The 25,676-nt window shown below is 41.3% G+C and overlaps 1 protein-coding gene across 1 annotated transcript in view; it reads left to right on the top strand.

The window, feature by feature from the left end:
- The first annotated feature begins 239 nt into the window (after positions 1-239).
- The window catches only part of DAW1 (dynein assembly factor with WD repeats 1), a 31,796-nt gene continuing 6,359 nt past the window's right edge, over positions 240-25,676 (top strand). The window contains exons 1-11 of the mRNA XM_066621858.1: positions 240-294; positions 7,299-7,371; positions 12,182-12,326; positions 16,059-16,117; positions 16,944-17,066; positions 17,301-17,400; positions 19,089-19,196; positions 20,492-20,598; positions 22,203-22,305; positions 23,989-24,103; positions 25,058-25,134. Of these exons, the coding sequence (XP_066477955.1) occupies positions 255-294; positions 7,299-7,371; positions 12,182-12,326; positions 16,059-16,117; positions 16,944-17,066; positions 17,301-17,400; positions 19,089-19,196; positions 20,492-20,598; positions 22,203-22,305; positions 23,989-24,103; positions 25,058-25,134 (1,050 nt within the window). The 5' untranslated portion in view covers positions 240-254. The remainder of the gene's footprint in view (positions 295-7,298; positions 7,372-12,181; positions 12,327-16,058; positions 16,118-16,943; positions 17,067-17,300; positions 17,401-19,088; positions 19,197-20,491; positions 20,599-22,202; positions 22,306-23,988; positions 24,104-25,057; positions 25,135-25,676) is intronic.

The raw sequence follows: 25,676 nt of genomic DNA on the forward strand, positions 1-25,676 counted from the left end.
CTCTGATGCTGCATGAAGCGCAGCTTCCCCACCGTCTCGGCCTCCTCCCCCGTTGCCGCAGCAACGAGCAAAGAAAAGCTTGTGGCGCCTCCGCACAGAACAGACCCTCCCGCCACGACGCCCCACCTGCAGCCCTCTGGGGGCGGAGCCCACGGGACCTCGCCCGCGCCTGCGCAATGCGCCGGAGCGTCGGTTTGTCTGGTTTCCATGGCAACGAGGCCGAGTTTGAGGCGGGTGCGGTACCCGGGACCACGATGAAGCTGAAGCGGTTCTTGCTGCGCTATTACCCGCCGGGTGCGGAACGGTTGCAGGCCGGGGGGGGGGGGGAGTGCATCCCTGTGTGAGGGCGTCATCGGGGGAAAGGACAGGGAGAGGAGGGCTTGGGGGCGGGGGTGGGAGACTGGAGAGGGGCGCTGAGGGGGGCACACAGCCTGGGGGCTCAGGCTGCCTTCTGCGCACACTTTCCTGAGAGTAAGCCAATTGAAGACAGTGGACTTACTCCTGAGTAAGGAACCTCTTTTCCTGTGGCCAGGCAGGCTCAGCTCACAGGCATGTGGACTGGGACGTCCTGTGAATCCCATTATATCAAATGGGGCGCGTGTGGGTGGAAGTGAAGCCTCAGCCATGATGTGTGATGTCGCAGCAGCAGTAGCAAAAGGGTGCCTCTGAGCAAGTGCAGAGTGCCCTTCCACTTACTGCCAAATAGCCACCCCTGCCCATTTGGGGATAAGAGGCATTCTTTTAGTTCAGTGTTTCTCAACCAGTTGTACTGGCAGGGCCGTATTATACATAAGGCTGATTAGGCTGAAGCCCGGGGCCCTGCAGGGACTAGGGGCCTCTCATCTCTCATCCTAATTGAACAAATATATAAGACCAATACATACTGCTGTTTCATCTGTTTTCTTTTCATTTTTTTGTATTAACACCTGTGAAAATTTTATTCACTTCTAAATATTGCAGTACTGAACAATTCTGTCCTCCAAATGTGCTTTCCTGAAGAGTTCTACTTGTGCAGTAAAAATATGTTTTAAAAATTGTGAATAAAATTCATCAGGATTCCAATCCTATTCAACTTTCCAACACCGGTGCAACCATAATGCAGCCTTGAGGCAAGGGAACAAATGTCTTGTTTTACCTACCTTGGGGATGTATGGGTGTACATACCTTAGGAAGGCCTCTGACTTCCTCCCCACAGCAGGATGTAGTGCATGCCCTATGGGCTGCACCAGCACTGAAAAACTGGATAGAATTGGACCTTCAGCTTGGCAAGCAGAGCTTCACAATGCACTTTTCATGTGCTCTATAAAGTCATCTCAACTGCTCTGAGCCTCTTACTGGTGTTTGTCATATTACATCTGGCCTTCCAATCTGGAAGTAACTGGTGATGACATCATCGCCTGTTACTTCTGGTGGTACTTCCAATAGGTGGACCATACAAACTGGTATGGCAAGGGAACAAATGGTTGAGAAATGCTGTTGTAGCTTCTTAGGGTGTTCAGTTTTTACAAATTAGCTGCTAGTGACTAGTCAATGGGGAGACAAGACAGGGAGAAGAGTTTAAGGGCACAATCCTAACCAGGTCTACTCAGTAGTAAATCCTATTTTGTTCAGTGGGGTTTACTTTCAGGAAAGTGTGTTTAGGATTGCAGCCTAAGAAGAAGAATGTCTTGCGAATACAGTTTATGTAACTTACTGCTTCTAATACCATGGGTTCATTCCCTTGACTGAAGACTTATTGATATAATTCACAGTGAGATTATTAAATCCAGGTCATAGTTACAGAACCATTTCTGCTCAGGCGTATGAAGTTTTTTGATTGTCCATGTTGACATTTAGCTGAACTGCCATGAACAAAACCAGCCATGTGCATGCTGACTGCTGTTTCTGGGATTCAATAAAAACTGCTTGAAAAAAAGTTGTTCTTATGACTAATGTACCTAAAGGTGATCTGGGATGACTTTACCATGTCACAGTAAGCATGCTCATCTCATAGCTGCGCAGCTAAAATTCAGCATAGCTTGGCTAAAAGTTGCAGGTGTCCTGAGGCTCAAAGATAATGCGAATAGGACCCTGCTTGCTTGCAAAACTGATGTCTGAGGAGAAGAATTGCAGAAAGTTAATAGAAGAATACCCTGATAGATCAAGTCAAAGCCCCATTTAATTCAGCATCCTGTCTGAGAAGACCATAAGCAGTAGAAAAAGGCATACTGTACTTTTCTCCTGCCATTCCTCCCCTGCACCTGGTGCTCTTTTGGGGTTGCATATTGCGAACTGCCACTGAGCTTGGGGGTAGCACATAGCCATCCTGACTGATAGCTGGTGATAGGTAGCCACCTGTGTTCTATGAATTTTTCCAGTGTCCCTTTCAAGCCGTCCAAGCTAACAGCCATCACCACATCTTGGCAATGAATTATATAGATTAATTATGTGCCATGTGAAGAAATATCTCCTGTTATCCATACTAAATCTCCTGCCAGTCAGTTTCTTTGGACTACCTCTGGTTGTGTGAGAGAAAAACTTATCTCACTTTGCCATGCATACTTTTATAAATCTTAATCATGAATCTCATTTGCCATTTGATTGCCCCTTCATGTAGTTTGGAGAGTTCTTTTGGAGCACTCTGCTTTGGTTTTTACCATCCTGAATAGTTTAGTATCATCTGCTAATCTGCCCACCGCACTGCTGATCCCTAACTCTAGATCATAGACAAGTTTAAAAGCACTCATCCAAAGACAGCTTCTTGGGTACCCCAATTCTTACTTCCTCCACGTGAAAACTGTTAAATTTATTCCTGCTTTCTGCTATCTGTTCTTTAACCAGTTAGCAATTCAGAAGAGACCTGACCTCTACTGCTAAGTTTATTCAAGAGCCTTTGATTTTGGACTGTGTCAAAAGTTTTTTGAAAGTCCAAGTATCACAAGGAACTTCTCCATCCACATGCCTATTGACCTCCTCAGAGAGTCACTATAGAAGGGTATCTCTGAGTTTTTGCAGAAACCATACTCATTTTCCTTCAGCAAGGCTCATTCTTCTATATACTTAATTAATTTTCTAGTATGTTTTCCACCAGTTTTTCCAGAACCCCATTTGGTTGCCCATTCACCCATTTGGAAAGTTCTTTTGGAGCACTTCGCAATCTGCTTTGGTTAAGCTGATTGACCTATTCAGTTCAGGCATAGATGTCTGCCTTATGTCTTCTGTAGTGAAGACAGAGACAAACAGTTGATTCAACTTCTCTGCAATTCTCATATCCTCTTTAACCTTTCCTTTTATTGCTGCATTATCTAATGGTCCAACCACTTCCCTGGCAGATTTCTTGCTTCTGGTGTATTTAAATACAGTAAGTAGTTGTTTGCCTTGAAGTTACATTCTGCTAAATACCTTCCTGCTATATGAAAACCTGATTGTTACAGCCTTTTGCGTAACACAGTGGTTCTCACACATGACCGGAAGTGACATAATCAAGCAGGAAAAATTTTAACAATCCTAGGCTGCAATCCTATCCACACTTACCCAGGAGTAAGTCGCATTTACTAACATTGTTAAAAGAATATACATAGTAGCTTGTTAAAAGTACAGGTCTGTAACATTTCCCCAAATGCAGTCACATGCTATGGTAGCATCAAGTCTAATATATTAAAAATAAAATATTGAAATGAATGGGGACCCACCTGAAATTAGCTTGTGACCCACCCAGTGGGTCCTAACCCACAGTTTGAGAAACACTGGTGTAACACGTGGCAGTCACTGACCAAATCTGTGAAATAATGGTTCCCACAGACAACAAGGAAGTAACATTAAAGTGCAAGCCACAAACTACTTATACTGAAATACACAGATTCCAGTAGCGGTAAATGTGGTGAGCAACTTGCTCCTATATGTGTCAGACAACCCAACCCTATGCAGACATAATTTCCATTGACTTCAATTACTCCAAGTAAGGGGGACTCCTACTCCAAGTAAGGGGGCATTGGATTGCAGTCTTCTAGCACAATCCTATGCATGTCTACTTAGAAGTAAATCCCATTGTGTTTGGGTTTACTGCCAGCCTAAGGCTGCAATCCTATACAACCTTTCCTGGGAGTAAACCCCACTGAACGTAGTGGCACGTACTTTTGAGCAGACATGCACAGGGTTGTGCCTGAGTTACACTTAGTAAGGTGACATATGCACTGTTGCATTTGGAAGATCTTTAATTGGTAAACAAAGGCAGTATATTGATTTCTACTTTTATACCATCAGTGTTCTACGCTGTGATCTGCTATTCTTTGAAAGTACCGGTGTCAAACTGTCAGGAGTATTGGTTTAACAGCATTCTCTTAAAACCTTACTTGGATGCAACTTGCATTGAAATCAGTTATACGTACTTTCAAATAAATGTGTTTGGGATTAAAGTACTAGTCTGAAATTCTGTTGATGCATACATAGGAAGCATTTCAGCTACCTGCCCTACACTACCACTTCATTCTGCTTTCATATGTAAAAGGTACCTTGGGACATTAAAGTGACTCTCAGCATCTTCACAGTCTAGTTATCTACTGTTAGTGCTTTTAAAATATCACAGAAGTGTATCTAAACAATTCTAGTTTTGTTAAACATGCTGGGGTAGAAAATGGGTGCAGTGTATTCATGGCTAAGTGTTGTAAACCATGAATTGAGTAGCCCCCTTTCTAATGCTGCCTCTGTTATGAATTCATTGGTAGAGGTGTTTGAAAACTGAGTTATTTACCTTACTCATAAGTAAACCCATTGTTTTCAGTCAGACTTAGGGTGTAAGTAAACCTTTCTTACTCACCAGAAACAAGCACCTCTATTCATTGGGTCATCTTTGACAAATCACTGTCTCTCACCTTAACCCTGTATCTGCAGTGTAGGGGTAATAATGTTGGCCTGACTTCCAGGGCTGTTGTATGATTTAAGAGATAACAAATACATATTTTCATGTATTGATTTAATAGTGTTCTTTAAGTAATTTTTTCAAGATTTGGCCCTTGTAAGAGTGCAACTGTTACTCAATTGTTGCAGGAATCAAGTTGATTTTTCTATAGTAGGGAAAACTCCAGGAACTCCACTTCACATTAGCACTTTTCTTGCACTGTGTGCGTTGTTGCTATATGGGTGTCACAAGCACTTCCTAGAGCAGTGATTTTCAACCTTTTTTGTCTCATGGCACATTGACAAGGTACTAAAACAAGGCACAGCATCAATTTTTTTGACATGCTGTTGGTGGGGGGCTCACATCCCCCAATGGCCCGACTAATAAACGACCCTCCCCCAAACACCCATGTCACACCTGCAGGCCATTCATGGCACAGTGACTAACAATTGAAAATGGCTATCCTAGACAGTGATTCTGTCCCATCCCCCTATGTTTGTAACATTTTACATATTACACTGAAGAAAAAAATTAGGAGCTGAGTACAGGTTGTGCCTCGTTATCCACTGGGGTTCCGTTCTGGAACCTCTACTGGATTAAAAAAAAAAAGAAAAAGAAACTATGGATATCAAGACAGTGGAAAAATAGCTTTAAAGACACTCTTCCAGGTTTCTTACTCCTCTATTGTCGCCCCTGAACACATTTGTATAGACACTATATGACATTTATCCACTAGATGGGGAGAATAATAGAATCTAATGGAATGAAATTAACAGTGGTAGGAAATTGAATTTTGGTGTTTTTTCCTTGTTACAAGGCGCTTAAAGGTGGACCTCTGCATCAGTGGTAAGTCAAATCAATGGATACCAAATCATCGAATTTTGAGGTCCCACCTATACAGTAATCTTAGTAACACAGGAATATCGTGTTCCACTTAGCCTGGACATGTTTCTGTAGCCCTTTCAAACAAACAAAATAATGTTAAACACTAGCAAAGCTACTTTCTCCCTTCTGTTACTTCTAAAAAGATCATAGAAAAAATAATAATAATAATAAAACTTTATTTATATCCCGCCCTTCTCCCCAAAGGGACCCAGGGTGGCTAACATATAAAAGAGATTAAAACATAATTTCACAAACCGATAAAAACATATTAAAAACACATTAGCATAACCCATAAAAACAGTAGTCAGATAAAAGAATAAAAGAGCATAAAACAGCAGAGGAATCAGGCCTGTAAAAAGCAACTAAAAGATATATAAAAGATGTTAAAAAGGCCATGAAGTCAGAAGGCTTGGTTAAACAACAAGGTCTTCAGGCCTCGCTGAAAAGTCTCAAGAGAGGGAGCCATTCTCAAGTCAAGGGGAAGGGAGTTCCACAACTTTGGTGCCACTACTGAGAAGGCCCTATTTCTTGCTGCCGCCCCACATACCTCCTTAGGCGGCAGCACTTGTAGAAAGGCCTTCTCTGATGACCTGAGAGGATGAGCCGGACTGTACGGGAGTAGGCGATCTCTAAGATAGCCTGTCCCAGAGCAGTATAGAGCTTTAAAGGTCAAAACCAGCACCTTGAATTGGGCCCGGAAACGAATGGGCAGCCAATGTAGCCCCCGGAGAAGCGGGCTGACAGAGTCAAACCGCCTAGCTCCAGTGACCACACGGGCCGCCGCATTCTGCACTAATTGCAGTTTCCGAACCGTCTTCAGGGGCAGCCCCACATAAAGCGCGTTACAATAATCTAACCTCGATGTCACCGTAGCATGGATCACCGTGGCCAGGTCTGCACGATCCAAGTACGGACGCAGCTGGTGCACCAGCCGAAATGATCTTTTGTGCATGTTTCCAATTTTGTGGTAGTGATTTTCTTAAGTTATTTAGGCCATGTTGGATGACTTTGAATTCCAACGGTATCATCAATATATCATTTGTTTTAAAACATTTCTAGTGTTTTGTTTTTTTTTAAAGCTGGGATCCAAAAGAGCTGGAATCCAAAAGAGCAGCAGTACTTTGGGGGAGCTCAAGCATAGCTGTGCGGACAATAGAACGCTGAACATTTTCCTTTTGAACTACAGTTCCTGAAACCATATCATAAACTCTTCTGAGCTTCCAAAGCAGTTTATCTTGAGCAATAGTAGCAGTGTGGGCAGCAGCTATTGTTTAAGGAACACAAGTCCAAAAATTGCTAGGGCATGTGCTCCTAGTTTGCCAGTTCTTTCGCCCTTGTCCTATGTCCTACAATGTGTTAATGCCAAAACAGACAAGCTGTCTGTCTGATTCTGCTCCTTTCTTACATGGTTTAAATTAGAAGTTGAATTTCTGAGATCAGTAGGATTTTACCAAAGTAAAGGTCACCCTTTGTAGTGTTTGTTATCAGAAGTCAGCTTGACATTGAATTAATAATTGTCTTGTTTTCTTCTTCAAAGGCATTATTTTGGAATATGTTCAAGGTGGGGAAGTGAAAACCAAATCCATAGATTTACTCTTTCTCAGTGCTGCGTGAGTATCATATTCTATTGTAGGCAATAGAACTGCCTGCTGGGACAGAACAATTTGAATGATATGCACAAAGCTGCTAAACAACTAAGAAGGGATTGTAGTCTTTATGGTCATGATGAACATTACAGTTCACCCTGCTACACCATTCACTTTTAGGTGGTTTATTCTGAGGTATAAGTGCCTAGTCCAATTTTCCTTGGTACGGGCATTATGTCCATGAATTTATTTGAGCACTCTCTATGGCTGAAAATTCAAACATATGAAATGACAGCATTTTGGGGAGCCAACAAATTCATTATCTGCAGAGGGGCATAGGGTACTACCAAATATAAGACATAGGGGAAGTACTTGCAAGAAGAACTCCAGAATCCATAAGACATCTGTAACTATAATTCTATAATAATATATAATATAATTATTATATTATATTTTAATTATTATAATTATACAGTAGATACTATACTATATTAAGTACCTATAGTACTTAATATAGTATAGTTAAGTACCTATAAGTATAGTACCTATAATATAGTATAGTTAAGTACCTATAAGTATAGTACCTATAGTACTTAAAATTTTTGCCAAGTAATCAACCAATTATCACTTTGCCTTATCTCCAGGTCAATCAGAGGGCAGAGCTTTTCAACTCTGAAAAGTTTCCTTTCTTGCTGAAGGGGGTCATTAGAAGCAATGCAGAGATTAGTTTCTATAGTAACTTTGCTGGGAAATTCCAGCCAAAGTTAACCTTTTATTCTCCTTTGTTCCATTTTGCAAATGCTGTTGCAGCCTGGTTCTGTTTTGCAAAGGCTGGATCTCCTGCAGTGGTTCCCAACCTTTTTCACTTGCATATCTCTTGGCAGCCTATTTCCATAAATTGTACCCTTCATATTAGCAAAATGTTTGTAATTAATAATACAAGCCCTCATCTCCTCTATATGAAAGCCCAGACTTCATGTATTTATCACAGTGTTTTCTCTTTTAATCTTTTTGAAGAAGACTGCCTTTGCACTGTTTTGCACCAGAAGTGTGCTGAGAAATTCTGGGTGATTGATCACTTTCCATATTATGTTTCAGCTTTTTTACTGTGCTGGTTTTCAATCACTGGTTCATAGATGAATTGATGACCAAAAACTAGCTATTGGTGGGGCTTTCACAGTCAACTAGTTACCTTCCTTCCTGCCTTGCTGGCCCTGCAAAGCATTCTGGAGCACAACCTGCCTTTTTCTGCCATCATTCCATTCCTTTTCAAGTACCCCAAAAGGTCCAGTTGAGTGTCCCTGGGAGTACATGAATTCCAGGTTGGGAACCACTGTTCTAGTAGTATGTTGTTTACAGTACACGGATAGTGTTTACAAAAAGGTGGTGAAGACCAGAATTTAAAAATAAAAATGTATCTTATGATCTTTTACTATGTTTTTAATAAATTAGAGGCTGTACAGTTCTTAGGTAACAATTAGTGGTAGGTTATTTTTCAGGATCTGGCCTTGGGTAAAATCAGACAAAACTATAGTCAGACACCCCCCTAAGTTTAACCCCCAACGTATCTGAGGGCCATAGAAAATTCCATGATTTTTTTCTCAAAACCTGCCCTCGACTTATCTGTGAGATCGACTTATAGGCGAGTATCTGCAGTGATTGTCTGTGTGGGAGGAGACAGCAGCAAGAATGTGACCAGACTGTGAGAAGATCCACCTGGAATGTAGTCAGTTCTTGAAAGATTGAGCTTCTCTGTTCATTGTAAAAACTCCTTTGGGGGTTTAGAGAAAATCTGCCCATGTAAGCCTGCCCATGTAAACCACCTTGAATAAAGCCAAAGTAGCAATCAAATGGCCAGAAAGGTGGTATATAAATACTTGTTATTATTTTCAGATATGTTAGCCTTAGTTTTTCATCTTTCTGATGTAACTTTTACTTTGGGAGCCCTGATGTGCAGTGGAATGATTAAGATGATTACGGGGCTGGGGCACCTTCCTTATGAGGAAAGGCTACGGCGTTTGGGCCTCTTCAGCCTAGAAAAGAGACGCTTGAGGGGGGACATGATTGAGACATACAAAATTATGCAGGGGATGGACAGAGTGGATAGGGAGATGCTCTTTACACTCTCACATAATACCAGAACCAGGGGACATCCACTAAAATTGAGTGTTGGGCGGGTTAGGACAGACAAAAGAAAATATTTCTTTACTCAGCGCGTGGTCGGTCTGTGGAACTCCTTGCCACAGGATGTGGTGCTGGCGTCTAGCCTAGACGCCTTTAAAAGGGGATTGGACGAGTTTCTGGAGGAAAAATCCATTATGGGGTACAAGCCATGATGTGTATGCGCAACCTCCTGATTTTAGGAATGGGTTAAGTCAGAATGCCAGATGTAGGGGAGAGCACCAGGATGAGGTCTCTTGTTATCTGGTGTGCTCCCTGGGGCATTTGGTGGGCCGCTGTGAGATACAGGAAGCTGGACTAGATGGGCCTATGGCCTGATGCAGTGGGGCTGTTCTTATGTTCTTATGGAACATGTAAAATCTGCTCATCACAGTCATAATTAATGCTAGGTTTATGACTATCAAGGTAGAGTTCCAGAGTTAAATCCAAGTTGTCCCAGGAATGTTGCAGAAGACTGGCATGGGCAGTCTAATCCTAAACTGTGTTGGTGCAGCCAGGCTTCATGGCCTGTGCTGCATCCAGTGCAGCTTAGGAGCAGGCTGGGTAAGGGGATATTTTTTCCCTTACTTCTAGTAAAACCCCAGCCACACCTCTAGGGCTTCTGGGATCCATGCCAGCTATATAGCTGGTGCAAATCCAAGAAACCCATATTGGGCTGCTGAGCCCAGTAGCATGGGTTAGGATATGGTGGAGGCCTCCACCATTTCTGCCCCCTCCCGGACCTGGTCCTCCCCCATTCAGCCCTTCCCCCGCCCAAAAATGCCTCTCTCCACCTCCGAAGCATCCTCCCACCATCCTCCTCATGCCCCTGTGCCACCTGGTGCAAACATATGTGCTGGCTGGTGTTGGGATCTGGCATGAGCCTTTGCACCGGCCCAGCCAGCTTGCAAGTGGTCGCAGATATGCTTTATAGCATGTTTGTGGCACACTGAGCCAGTGCATGAAGGACTGCAAGGACTCAGTCCCATGTTAGGATGCCCCACCGCTTTACATGCACTATTACCAGTATGCCTGACTGATGTGATCCTTGCGAATCTCCTTTGGACATCATTTCCTATGGAATATCTATTATGTAGGGATAGAATGGAACATCTTTTCCATGGACTGCAAATGTCTATGCAAAAATCCATCACAAACAGGAACCAGATTTGTAGACTGTATATTTCTTCCCAGTGATGCTGTTGTGCTTTAAAGATAACATAAGATCTGAAGCTGTTTTTAGAAGGTTTTCTTTTAGGTTTAAAGAGGATTTAAACTTTTTCATTCCAGTTAGAAGCACGATGCCAAGTGCATAATTTTTTAAAATCACATGATTTTTAAAGTCATGTTATTTTTTCTTTAGATACGCAAACATTCTGTTAGAAATTAAAAACAATAAAACATGTTAATAAAATGATTTTTTAAAATCACATGATTTTTAAAGTCATGTTATTTTTTCTTTAGATACTCAAACATTCTGTTAGAAATTAAAAACAATAAAACATGTTAATAAAACTGAGACAATTTATGTTCAAATAGTCATGTAAAATCTCACCACTTGTTCTAAAATACACTGTAGGCATGTGTAAGTCACCAGTGAGGCTTCATGTGGAATGCTATATTCAAAATGAATCACTCATGTTCAAAAAAGTAACATTAAAATTGAAGCAATGAAAAGCAAACTAAATGACCACAATTGGGAAATCTATGAGAAGTTACCGAAGGTTCTAGGTCTATTTAATTTATTAAAAATTGCCTATGAGTAATTCTTTTTATAGTATTTTTCAATTTCAAAAAAAATTGGTGACAGTAGGGTAAGGAGTAAACACTGTAGGGAAAATGGCAGGTGGGAAGACTGTGCTCATGGCAGTAATTACGTTATTAACAAATGTAGTCATGAAATATACATGGAATTTGGAATTCTTTCTCTCTGGAACACTGAGAAGAATTAAGACCAAAAATAATTTTAATACAGTCACCTACATGTAGTGGACGGCATCTTCTGAATTGCTTTATTGAATTCTGCCCTTGAAGAAGATGTCTTGCTCATTCTCTTTGTGGCCAAGGTTTGTTTAGAATTTGTTTCCCATTATAATCCCTGGTGGTCTAGTAGTTAGGATTCGGCGCTCTCACCACTGTGGCCTGGGTTCAATTCCTGCTCAGGAAAGCAATATTTAAACCTCCACTGCCTTGTGGCTACATCCAGTTATGGAAAAAGCTTCAGGAGTCAACCTCAAGGCAAAATCCGGAGTCAGAGTCCCTGAGGCAGTTCATGGCTGAACACAGTCACGTTCTGGCAACTCCTGCGACGCCGCTGGAACCAACCGTATTGGCTTCTGCCTTTCCATTGGACCATTTCAGTGACATGGAGAGGGGGGATTTGCTGCATGGGTAACAGTCTATCCTCCATATCTACTTTACCCAGGCTTCACGCACTGGAGAGGACACTCTGTTCCAGAACCACTATTCAGAGCGCAATACCATAGTCTGAGACTGAAGGATGCCAGCCCATTATAATCTGGATGCTGCAGTTTTTCTATTGTGGGATGTGTGGAAGATTCTGCATAGGGATAGTTTAGACTAGCTTACATTTGAATTCCTTTAAATTCTGTGATGCTGTATACTGTCTATATTTGCCAAAAGATGAAAATGGTTTTTTTTTAATGTACTTTAGTACAGATGTAGAAGCCTTAGTAGAAGACATTAGGAAGGCAGAGCCTCTCATCACTGCTTCACGTAAAGACCAGGTTGTAAATTTGGTACTGCGATTACAAGAGAAGCTGGGGCAACAGGTAGACCACAAGTTCTATCTTTTCAAGGTAAGGGCATGAAGTAATTTCTGATCTATGTTTTCAGTTACTTCTTATTTTCAGAAACTTAAAGTGTGCTCCTTAAGTATGAGTATACTTCTACTCCTTATATTCAGAAACTCATTATTTTCAAACAACTTTTAAATGAATATTGATTGAATTGATTTTGATTTTAAAAATTTCTTAGGTTTAAAACAAAGTTAGGGTGCTTACAAATTTATTCATGCACCAAAAACTTTGGGAATGGCAAATTCAGGCTACTGCCTTAATTTTTATGGCATGTAAATTGTAAAAATGTTCAACATTGTCTCATATTGTGCTGGTTTACAACTTAACCTCAATGCGTTTTTCTTTGGTCTGCACAATCCTAACCAGGTCTACTCAGAAGTAAGTCCTATTTTGTTTAATGGGGCTTACTCTCAGAAAAGTGTGGTTAGGATTGCAGCCTTCCTCTCTGTCTTGGGGCAACTCTCAAGCTGGGGTTAGTGGTACCTGCATATAATCTAAAATAACATTCAAACTGGAATTATTGATCTGTCAGTTTAAAATAAGATACAGGTTTTAAAATTGTAAACCCTTAGTAAACATTTAGTTCTCAGAACCCATCAACATGTTTGCTAGAAAATAAGGCTTATTTTAATATGTGATATGGCACTTAAACAGCCTCAGAGAACATTTATGCCATGGCAGCTGGCATTCTGCTCTTCCAAAGTTATTGCACATATTCAGTACAACTGGTAAGAACATATTGTTACAGCTTATTTTGTTTCATATGAGTGCAGAATGTGGTTGTTTAAATTTTAGTGCTTCCTGTCTGTATTTGAGTAAGCAGGCCTGCACTACTTGTGACTCACTAAACCAAAAATAATCCCCTGGTAATGTACTGTGGCTTACCAGAAGTTTGATAACTCCCAAGTTTTGCAGTTCTAGGCAGGCAGAAGAAGCAAGTTTCTCAGATCCTTAGAAAGCAAGAGGAGGTATCTTGGAATAACAAGTCTGGCTGAAGTAGCTTTGGGCATTTCACTTTAAAGTTTCTTCTGTAAACAGGTCGCATGAATATTTTACCCCAGTTCTCTAAATGATGAGTGAAGGTCTAAAGGAGTGAAGGCATTTTGAGTGCTATGACTGTCAGCACTCATCACTTTCCAAAGTTGCACAGCGTTTTAATAAATTGCAGTATCTGTCTCATGTGGGCAGATGGCGCTGTTGAGCTACCCTAACTAGGAAATGCTCAATCAGTGATTTAACAGAGAGATGAAAGAATTCCAGCTAGAACCCAGCATCTTCAGGGAGCTCATCTACTTCCTGGGTACCTTTGTTGAGAGACTGGTGTTGGAAGCTGAAGTATGTACAAAACTACGTAAGCATGTCAGAAACCATGTAGTGGTGGTTGCTGATTTCACTGTATTGTGTTACTGAGTGGTGGTGTGTTCTGCCTTGGACACAGACCTTCAGAAAGCCTGTGTTAGGGTGATAAGTTAGGGTGATATGTGAAGGGATGAAGGCCTGGAATTTGATGGAGGAGAGCATCATGAAGGGGATACCAAGATCTTTAAGAGCAACACATTGCCTTCTGCTTAGTAGGATGAGGCTAAGCTTAGCCTCACAGGAAGATCTTTGTCCCTTTTAGAGCACCTCCTGTCATTCAGCCTATTGCTAATATGTGGGAATGTGATGATCTTAAGCCATGCGCCAATAGCAATGAGCGTTTTCAGTCACAGCTGCATGGGAGATAACTTCTTTGTGAAAGGTGATCTGCACCTTTTGGCTAGCATGTAGTGCATTTGCTGCTTCGAAAATGGTGGGACAAACTTTTCACTTAGTGTTGTAAAGGCTGAGCTGGATTCCTGCTGTAAAAAGCTCTTTGTGAGAAGACATCAGTGCATTTGACCATAACAATCACTATATCAAATCAAGTACAGTCATAAAACTTCTCACATATGTTCAGTCCTACTCAGAAATACTATGATTTGTTTGGGTGCAGCTCAGCTATTTTTTATGTGCAGCCTTCTCCTGATATTCACACAAAGGCTGGACAGATATCTGTGCTGCATCCCATGTTTGGTTTGTGCTCCACTTTTTTATTTTTATGCCTCTTCACATTTGGCCTTAGCAAAAGTCACTCTTTTTAACCATTACCGGTTTTCGCAGTATTAGAGCTTTCACAATTAAAACAAAAGTGGTTCTGTTCTAAACCAATTTCCTGAATGTTTTGTTAATTTGACTGCTAACTTCTCTTAGAGCTGAATCTGGCTAGGTCATAAGTAACTAGATTGGTTACTTCATAATTCTTTTTAGAAGCCATGTATGACCTCCCCGTTCCTCAGAACACTTCTGGATGCTACCGTAACACACTTCCGGTTGTATCCGGAAATCCTCTTTGGGCCCTCCAGGTACAGGTTTGGAACCCGCTTTGGGTCAAATCTGTGGGTTCCAAAGACCCTAAGTTCCAAAGTGAGTAGGACCCACTCTAGTGTGGAGAGATGCTACACTTAGTGGCACAGGTGAAATTGTGCAAATGTAGCTATTACTAAGAAGAAATAATTCAGCACTTGAGATTGCAGTACTGTGCTAGGAGAAGGAAGCATGTTTGAATAAGGTAAGTTTTTCAAAGGTTTGCTCCAAGTTTGCAAAGGATTAAACTGAGCTGACCTGAACAGTGATTGCTGCCAGCAGTGCATCATATATGCAAAGAGTACTTAATGTAGTGATTTTCCTTATTCAATAGTAAGAGTAAAACAGTGCTTCCAACCCCATCCTGGCCTGTTGGCACAGAACGATACCATGGTTGATAGTGTCAAAAAGCACTGAGAAATCCAGCAGGACCATCAGGGTTGCACTCCTCCTGTCTAGTTCCTGGCACAGGTCATCTACCAAATGGCCGTTTCCTGCCCAAAGCCTGGCCTGAAGCTGGATTGAAAAGAGTCCAGATAATCTGCTTCATTGAAGATTGTGACAAATGGCTTGTTGCCTTTTGTGATAGCTGTAAAGGCCTTATGTTGCCAGAATGTCCAGCAGCATGCCTGAATAGGACAGGATTTTTAATGTCTTTCACATCCCAATCACCATATGCTTGCTTAGCAGTAAACACCATGCCCAACAAGTGACCTGCCTTACGTGTTGGGGCTGAAATCCTCTGGGAGAGGTTGACTTGGCAGCCATGAAATTCTGAGCTGCACCTATCTGAAATTCTGAGCTGCGCCTTGGTATGAACATTGGAAGCCCCCCAGCACTAATAGGCAGGGAGACTCTAATGCCTCGCCCAAGACCAATCCAGACAGCTTAGGCAGGGAGACTGTTGGGCAGCAGGGTGGACAGTATACCAATAGAATTCCAATCCTGTCCTACACATCCAATAGACATGCAGGCAATTGAACCCAGTGGACAGCTTGACATGGTACCTGGCAAGGAAGATGGATTCCTGGTAGACTATTGCAATGCCCCTTCCTGTCCCTGCAATCATGGCTGCTGCTACACCCGGAAAGCTAGTGGGCAAAGCTGGGAGAGACCTACAACTCCTGACTCTTCCAACCTATGGTATGGAGGGCACATCCCTAAGTTCAAAGGGAGAGTTAAGTGTATGCTTATGACACTCCTGCTGAAATCAGTGGGACTTCAAAGAATTTAACTTTGGCTGGATCATGCCACAGATTGCAATAATCTATATGCAGTAGGATTTATGAACACAAAATGCACTAGGGCTATAATGAAAATTACATTGTTCACTTTTCTGTGTTTCAGGTGCTTCGGGCACATATATTGCCACTGACTAATGTTGCCTTTAACAAATCTGGTTCTAGGTAAGTTTTGATATTTAAATTCAAAGTACCCAATCAAAAAGACACATCTAATTATCAATTATTTTTGGTATTTTACAACTAAACATCTCTTGTACTGAGATTCTGGTTGAGGAATGTTATTAAGATCTGTATTAGGACTGGAAATGTCAGAGAAAAATCAGAGTAGAGTAGAGCTCCATTTATGTCTATGATACAGAGACATATGCACCATATGGGTGCAGGGGAGAGGACTAAGGTGACACAATGGAGGAACTGAAAGGAAATGACAGCTGCAAGCAAGGCAAGTGGAAATAACAGAAAGCCAGTTGGAGGTAGCTGGAGGAAGAAAGTTTTAGAGTAAGAAGTAGATCTGGGTGCTTTCAGTGTACAGGTGATTTTAAAAGTCATGGAATGTGATGTGGTCAGCTAGGGATAGTCTGTAGATCAAAAAGGGAAACTGAACTTGGTTTGTTGAGCTTCTGAGCTTGGCTTATAACTCATTTGCAACTGTTAACTTTTTATATAATCAATATTTATTGTTTGTTTTTCAGATTTATATCCTTGCTGTGATGGGGGGGTATTTTCACTCTGAATTGCCAATCCTGTTAATAAACAGTTGTGAAAATACATTAAGTATTAGAAGTGCTACAACAGGAGTTATCACATGTTTGGAAGGGCTAGGATAATCTTTTTAGTGTCACCTTTCTTGAGGATTCTATGCAAAAAAGAAGTCTGAATTAGGGAAAGATTGAATTAGAGAAATTGGCTTCAGTTAGCAGTGGGTTAAGGTTGGGTGGAGGGATAGATGTTTTTTTTTTTAAAATTAATTTCTGCTTGCCTAATCCAGCTTTATTACTGGAAGCTACGACAGAACATGCAAACTGTGGGACACGGCATCAGGAGAAGAGCTCCGTTCTCTGGAAGGACACAGGAACGTGGTTTATGCAATTGCTTTTAATAACCCTTACGGGTATGCAACTTTTCAGGAATTGAGATACCATAGCCATATGTGCCTTAGATTGTAACTATCTTACTCATCCATATATATTTGTATTAGGTGATTTGAAAAGCATTATTTGTTTGATATCTAAAATAATTTTTACTTTTTTAGTAAATGACATTTTACTTTTCTCTTGCATTCTGTTTCATGGGGTTTATTATTCTTTTCCCATTGAAAATATCAGTATTTTTATTTTAAATTAAGGGACAAAATTGCTACTGGGTCCTTTGACAAGACCTGCAAATTATGGAGTGTGGACACAGGAAAATGCTATTATACCTTTCGAGGACACACTGCAGAAATTGTGAGTGCTTGAGCCTTTACATACTCGGTAATACAACGTTTCATTGTTATATGTGCAACAGTTTTCCAGACCTCTGCAAAGTCTGGTTTTCTCTCTAATTCTCACTCAAACAATGTTAACAGGCACAAAAACACATGTTGTTGTTCTCAAGAAATAAAGTGGAATCATTTATACCCAGTTAATTGTGGACAAGGGTTGTATTTTTATCCTGAACTATGTGCAACATTTCACCAATTCCTAAACCTGTCTCAGAGCACATCCTGGACATGACCATAAATTGCAAACCCAATTGCAGACCATAAATTGCAGAATTGGCTTCTGGTGAAGTCCAGGTGGTGTTCTAGGCAAGGGAGGGCCCGTGAAGTGGGCCATGGGCCTTCTCCAGCCTCAGAACATCTCTTGGATGTGACCAGAAGTTGCAGATGTGAACTTGAAGTGGCTTCTAGCACCACTTTCTAGGCCCAGTCAACCATGAAGGAACAGAGCACTGCAAAACGGTGCCTCAAAGCCCCAGTTTGGTCAGCCTGTCCAGAAGGACACCAAGTTAATGGTGTTGAAAGCTGCTGAGAGATTCAGGAGGACCAGCAAGGAAGCACTCCCCCTGTCCAGTTCTTGACACAGGTCTTCCACCAATACTACTGGGGCTGTCTCTGTCCCAAAGACCAGCCTCAAGCCATGCTGAAAGGGATCCAGATAATCGACTTCATCCAACGCTGGAATGAGGATACCACAACCCACTCCCAACCCCAAGCCCGTAGGTTTCTTCAGGAGGGGGCATATAACTGCAAGGTAGTTGGCAATATCCCTTCCATTAATGATGTATTGACCACCCTCCCCATCGACTCAGCCAGATGTCCCCTTGAATAAGCCATAAGCAACTCAAATAAGCCATGTGGGACAAAGGTTGTGAGACCAGGCAGACACCCTCCCACTGCAGAGTACTCTGCCCACATCCTCAGGTTGTATAATGAATCCCACGGCATAGGACGGGCAGAGGCTTGAAGGACATCAACAGATACCGTTAACCTGGAGTCCAATAGATATGAGTGATTTTATCAGCAAAATGCCTCACAAAATCATCACAGCAGGCAACAGAGCAATCCTCCTGACCACCATGTGAGAGTAGATGTAGCCAACCCTTCACTACATGAAACAGTTCTGCGGGGCGACATTCTGCATATGAGATGGTGGCACAGAAGTAAGCCTTCTTCCATGTCATTACCACCACAGAGTAAAATGAGTTGCTGCTCATCAGTGTCCATATGACTACCAATTCTGCCTTGATGGTTGAGGCAACCCTACATCATGGTTTCCAAAGCCTTGTGCTGTATAACCCTTAAAGGGCTAAGCTGTAAAGAAGAACTAGAAACTATAAGGAGAATTACAGGTGCAGAATGGAAGTTGAACAGTGCCCTTTCTCATGGCTTAAGCAGGATAGTAAAATCCTTCCTGATCTAGCTGAAGATGGTGGTGAGGAATGGGACTTCCCTGAGAAAATGTTCCAAATGATTGGGTAAGTGCATTGGGTGCCAGCTATGAGCCTGTAGCTGGCATATTTTATTTTACTGGCCTGCAATTAACCAACAGGCCATTGAGCAGAAGCAGCTACTGTCACTCTCTCCAGCAGCAAGGATGATGGGAAATCCAAATACTTTTGTAATTATTTTTCCCCTTCTTTTATCTATCAGGTTTGCTTGTCATTTAATCTTCAGAGTACACTGGTTGCTACTGGAAGTATGGACACCACAGCTAGACTATGGGACATACAGAGCGGAGAAGAAGTGGTCAGATTAACAGTGGGTAGCCGACTTTATTTTATAATTCTGATAGTGGTTTGATGCTTTTTTTAGGTTGTAATTGAAATAGCTGCTGTTAGACCACTTCTGAATTATCAGATGCAAAAGTTAGAGGTGGGAATTTCTACATATCACTCAACAGCTGTGGTTAAAAATGCATTAGGAAAATATAATGGAAGTCCAAAATCTGTGATTCTTATTAAAACTATGACCACTTACCAGTACTTAATCAACTACACTTGGACCTCAGTATGTGTGGTTGATCTGTTCCCAACCCCTGTGGATACTGAAACTTATGGGTTGGTCCATTATTATCTCCGGACACAACCAGAAATGTTCTCCAGTCACATCTGGAGGTGTTCTGAGTTGTGGCCTCTGTGAGCCTCAGAAAGGCTTCCAGAAGTGCTGGAAAGGCACTTCTGGTTTTTATGAAAACAGGAAGTACCTTTCTGGCACCTCTGGAGGCCTTTCTGAGGCCCGCAGGGGCTGTGCATCAGAACACCTCCAGAAGTGACTATTGAACATTTCTCTGCATGCAACCTCTGTGGGCTGCAGAAAGGCTCCTGGATACGACTGGAGAACACTTCCCATCATGTTCAGGAGCTCAGGTCTGGACCTCCACTGTGGGATTGGAACCTACAGTAAGTTGAATCTGTGGGTCCCAAATCTGTGAATTAGGAAGTCAGACCTTCTGTGCACCAGGCCAATCCTAGTTAGGACTGGGTCTCAAGTCTCCTTGATCTAAGTCTAGTACTGTACCCACGAAACCATGTGTTGCTCATCTATTTTATTATTATTATTATTATTATTATTATTATTATTATTATTATTATTATTATTATTATTATTATTATCATCATCATCATCATCATCATCATCTAGACTGGGGTTTCCATTTTCTTTGCACTGTCTGTCCTCTTCATAAACATGCAGGCAGGTTTTATGACTCATAGGAAGGTTAGGGCCAAATCCTATCCAGTTTTCCAGTGCCGGTGTAGCTGTGTCAAAGGGGCGTACACTGCAACCTGAGGTGGGGAGGCAGTCACAGAGACCTCCTCAAGGTATGGGAACATTTGTTCCCTTACCTCAGGGCTGCATTGTGGCTGGATTGGTGCTGGAAAGTTGGATAGGATTGGGCCCTTAGAAATCCATAATAGCTGGGAGCCTCTTTTCTCAATCGGGTCCCAACATTCCTGATTTCCTGAATGTGCATCTCTATAATGGCTATATACAAATTGCATGTTGCATGATTTCTATGTAATTTATGTTCTTGATATTCCCTTTTTATACCTTAGGGGCACTCAGCAGAGATTATTGCATTATCATTTAACACCACAGGAGACAGGATCATCACAGGTTCCTTTGACCATACAGTTGCAGTGTGGGATGTTGGCTCCGGCAGGTACTATTTTAAATGTTTTGAAAAAACCCTCAAGGGGTCTTATTTTAGTCCTGGTTGTTCATATTTTTGATTTGTTTTTTTTTAAGCAAATAAAAGCTTGTTGAAGCCAGAAAGATGAAAATCAGACATATTCCTCCTCTGATTTTCCCCTAGCAACAGATCTGAGCTCCATCTGTCAGTGAACAAAGATAATATTTCCCCATATTGACAGATAGTCAAGCAGTGGATATATATTGCAATGTTACCTTTTTACTATATTTGTATTTTAAAAATTAATTTCAAGTGTGTCTGTCCTACCTTATCCTCCTGCAGAAAGCAGCTTCTTCTGGGAGACTTGCCCAAAGTAATAATGGGATACAAGCTGCCTTATATTGGATCAGGTCCATGGTCCATTTAGTAGTGTTTCCATTGTTTGGCAGCTGCTAATCAAGGCCACAGTGGACATCTTCCCCAATCTTGGTAGCAAACTGTAACTGGACATATTCAGGACCATGCAGCTCATGCATCTGATAATAATATTTGGTCAACCCTGACATGGGACAAAGAGTAAACAGGCCCTAAAGTGATCTATATTAAATCAGCCACAAAAACTTGTGTGTGTATCTGAAACCTGAACAGCATTCATAACACCATTCTCTGTCTTGTTATCTACATGCTCACGCTGGTCGATAACATGTTACTCCACTAAAAATGGAAATTTGTTTCAATCATGGTGCAGGTTGTGTTCCTCAGGAATGTGTTTACATGTGAAATTATATGGTAGGTAGGCTATAAAACTACCACTCTCAAGCTTGTCTATTATTGCCCTGTGTTTTTAATAGATCCTCCATATCTAGTTCTGGTTTTCTATCACAGACAGATTTGCCACAAGGATGTTCTTTTACCCAAGAAGCCTTGAACTAAACTTTAGAGTTTTCTTGTGTTTCACCTCAAGAATACAGTTCTTATGCTATCTGATATGTTTTACCAAGGGTCAATTTAAACTTAGAACACAATAACCTGCAAAGCAATTCCGATAAGATACAGAAAGCTGGGCTAGATGGTTCCTTGGCCTGATCCAACAAGGCTCTTCTTATATTCTTATGTTGTAAAGCAGAAATGCATGTTTCTTGAAGTATGGTAGGTTTGCTTGACAGTCGTAACCACCTGGAGCTCTCTGTCATGTGTTCATGTCGCCTGTGTACTTACAAATATGCATCAGCACCCTTTTATGGTACAAAACACCAGTGTATGCAGGGTAAATATTCTTGCCACCATAAACTTCTAGAGATATGGGTTTGGCAAGCAGAGGAAAATTCTTACACAAATACAGTTATTAGACAGACATTAAAACCTTTCTTAAATGAAAGAGGAAAGATTTAGGGCACAATCCTAACCAACTTTCCAGCAGTGACATTGCTGTGGCAATGTGGTGTGCACTGCGTCCTGCAGTGGGAAGGCAGTCAAGGAGGCTTCCTCAAGGAAAGTTAGGATTGCAACCTTAATTCAATAACTGTAACATTGATTTAACTTCTTAAAACTTTTTCATACCTTTGCAGAGTATGTATGTTTACTTGGTTTGAAGCAAGCACAGCAGTTTGGATGTTTATTCTCTCTCCTGGCAGGAGGATGCATACTTTGATAGGTCATCGTGCAGAAATTAGCAGTGCACAGTTCAACTGGGACTGCACTCTAATCATTACTGGATCAATGGACAAAACTTGCATGGTAAGATAGTTGAATCCCTGTCAAACCGTGTAGTAGTTAACAGGCTCCTGTTCGTGGTATGTGAGAAATAATATGAAAATAATAGCATAGGTCTAATTCCTACATTGTTAGACCTGGGCCCAGAAATATATTAACATTTTTCACAGTCCTCTGTACACTAATGTGTGAGTAAAACTTTTGTTTTCCATATACAAGGAAATGTTTTATGTGAACATGGACAAAACTCAATTTTCCCTTTCCCAAGTAATACGCACAAATAAACAACTGATGCTCATGCGATAGAATGAAGTGAGAGATTTACAGTGCAATCTTATGCATGTCTACACGGAAGTAATTCCCATTGTGTCACATGGGCTTACTCCCAGGAAAGTGTGTATAGCATCGCAGTCCTAAATACTTTGCATAGTTAGAAATCTATCTTTAATAATTAAAGAACGCCATGGAACTGTTCAGTGTTATGCTGTCTGCTTCAGTTCCTAACGTGTCTCAGTGGTGTACTATCAGTGGTGATTTATTGATTCATCACGTGAGAGCATGAGCTATTGTAAATGTATATGGATTTGTGATTGATTTAACTCCATGAAAATGTCCAGAGCTCAAGTAAAACCCTGGCATAATCATGGAGCAAGTTTTCTGAATCAATAATACATTACATGATATAATGGATAGCCACATTATCAGCAGTCTGTGAGTGTCTTTTTTATGTGCAGTTTTACTTCCTGTTATAGCTAAACTAGGCAGGTGTAGTATTCCTGAGGAAAATGTATCCCAGAACCCCCTGCAATGATACAGAAGAAATGTATTCCCTGGTTGTATGTAGGGAGCTGGGGATACCAGAAACAGTGTGAGAGCCCCAACTTCCATCATGGCAACCATTCTTTAAATTGTGTCATCTCAGATGGCTACTACTTAGAGCCCAGTCCTATCCTGGGCTGGACCATAGCATTTAATGGTGTTGGTGCAGGTTCTGCTGCATGCTGAGGACTAGCTATGGACCAGGCAGTGAAGAAAAGTAAAAATTATTTTTGCTTACCTCCTCCACCATGCCATAGTCCCCTATGGGCTTACTCAGATCTGCATCAGTTCTTTGGCTGGCGTAAATCCAAGTGGCTCTAGGTGGAGCATGTTGAGGCTGGGCAAGGGGTATAAGATATTGGTAAAGGTGCTGCTGCTGCTATCTGCACCAACCCACCCTCAACACACCTCTGGCCAGCCCTGATCCTCCTCTGGAACTAGACTTATCTGCACTGGCTTATGCCTTGTGCTATCGGAACACAAGTTCTGTTGACCCAAGGCCTTGGTAGGATTGAGCTATGAGTCTATGAAGCTAGTCTGGCCTGTACTTTTAATTTCTGTGCAAAAGAGAGGATATTAATGGTTGCTACTCTCTGCAGAGGTGAGAAAAGTGGCACCTGCTAAGATGTCTTCCTCTGTAACGTAAAGATGGAGGATGGAGGCCTCTTATGTGATCATCTGGGCATGATAACTAAATTTCAGTAGATAGCAGAATTTCGTCTATGTCCTTTTGTGTGAAACCATTGTTATTCTGCAGTGTGCCAACTCTGTACATAGCAGTGAATAACAGCATATGCTTCAAACCATTCAGTCAAATAAACAACGGCACTTGTTTTAATTGCCTGTATTTCATGCATTTTTGCTTAGTGTTTTCTATCCATACTGCAGCTGTGGAATGCTCTGACTGGTAAACGTGTGGCAACACTAACAGGCCATGAGGATGAAGTATTAGATGTTTGTTTTGATTACACTGGTCAGCGTGTTGCAACTGCCTCAGCTGATGGTAGGTGAATTGATAAATGAAAGCTCTTTGTACCATGTCAACTGGCTGTGATGATAGCTGCAGAAGAATAAAACTGCTCTTGCCCTCCATTCTGCAACGATATCCTTGGTTATCCAGGGCAAGTAACTTAAACACTTCTTTAAGGACAATTTCTCTTTATGTGCCTCTCTGTGCGCATGTGTTTTCCAGTGGCTAGGGTTTTCTTTGATTGCTTTTTTTTTTTTTTTTTTAAGAGTGTGAACCCTTTGGGGACAAGGAGCCATTTATTGATTTATTTCTGTGTAAACCACTTTTGAACTACTCTCTTGAAAAGCAATATCTAAATATTCTCAATATAATAATAACAGGCGACTCCATGCACTCTCTGTGTTTGAGGGGTGAACAAGATTGTACTCTCTTACCCTACTCTGACCTATACATGTATTCGTATCTTGGCCTGTGTTCTACTGACCCACCCCATCGCCTCCATGCATTGGTCCAAATATAAGAATGAACTCTACACATGTACTTTTGTGTGTATAGGGTCTTAATGTATAGCTGGGAACCGTGGTGTAATCAGCTGTACAATCACCAGTAGACAAATTAAGGGCAGTTCTCGCACCAACATGGTGAAATTGGGAAGGGGCCAACCAGCATCGCCCTTTCCTTTCACATGTTTGGCTCATGCAGCATGCCATTCTTGAATTTCTGTGGCCAGAATGTGTGCTTTATGTCAGCTTTCTGATGTTGTTTTAACACTTGAATCCATTTTCAGTCCCACACTGTCGACCCTAAAGCTTCAGAGGCTTAGTGCTTTGTGGCACCTGGTTCACCCTTTTTTAAAAAAAAAAAATTTCTAATAAAACTTCAGTTGTATTTTAATAGGACTAAGACAAAGTCCACATTATTAAAGAGACAACACTGACAGGAAAAAAAAATCTGTGCCAACTCCCAACTCCTCTTTCTCTGCTAAAGGATCGGCAAGAGTTTATGATGCCGAGACAAAAAAATGTATTGCAAAACTTGAAGGTCATGGAGGAGAAATTTCAAAGGTAAGCTGCCTGCAGTTTTATGCTTGTTTTATTTCTCTGTGCTATTGCTGTAACTCACTAGAATGGAGTTCCAAGCTAAATTTAGCTTTGGAAGTTTTGCTTTCTTTATACGAGAAAGATATTTCTTTATATCATCACCTTGTAAGAGGTGATGATAGCCCTTTCTCTGTTTCCCTTTCCCTTTTCGCAATTTCCCTTTCTCTGTTTGCCATTCTATATATGTTCTGAGAACATTTTCCTGTTCTCAATGTGTTGGAAGAACACAGTGGTCAGTAGCTGTCGAATGAAAGCTGATAATTAAAAATTAGGGCATTTCCAGTTTTGGGGTACAATCTTGCAATTTATTTTGTGCCCTGTTGGGATTTATGCATGAATAACTAGAACTGGGACTGTAACCTTTGAGACACAGGTATCAGAGTTAATAGTTCAATATTTCCTCCTCTGCTTCTGAAAAATAATTGGTAGGCAGATTTGTGGAACATATAGCCAGTTCTGGATCATATTTCATTTGGTATACTGTGCTTGATAAAGAAAGCTACTGT

This window comes from Tiliqua scincoides, chromosome 3 (genome assembly GCF_035046505.1).
Source record: "Tiliqua scincoides isolate rTilSci1 chromosome 3, rTilSci1.hap2, whole genome shotgun sequence".
Taxonomy (NCBI): Eukaryota; Metazoa; Chordata; class Lepidosauria; order Squamata; family Scincidae; genus Tiliqua; species Tiliqua scincoides.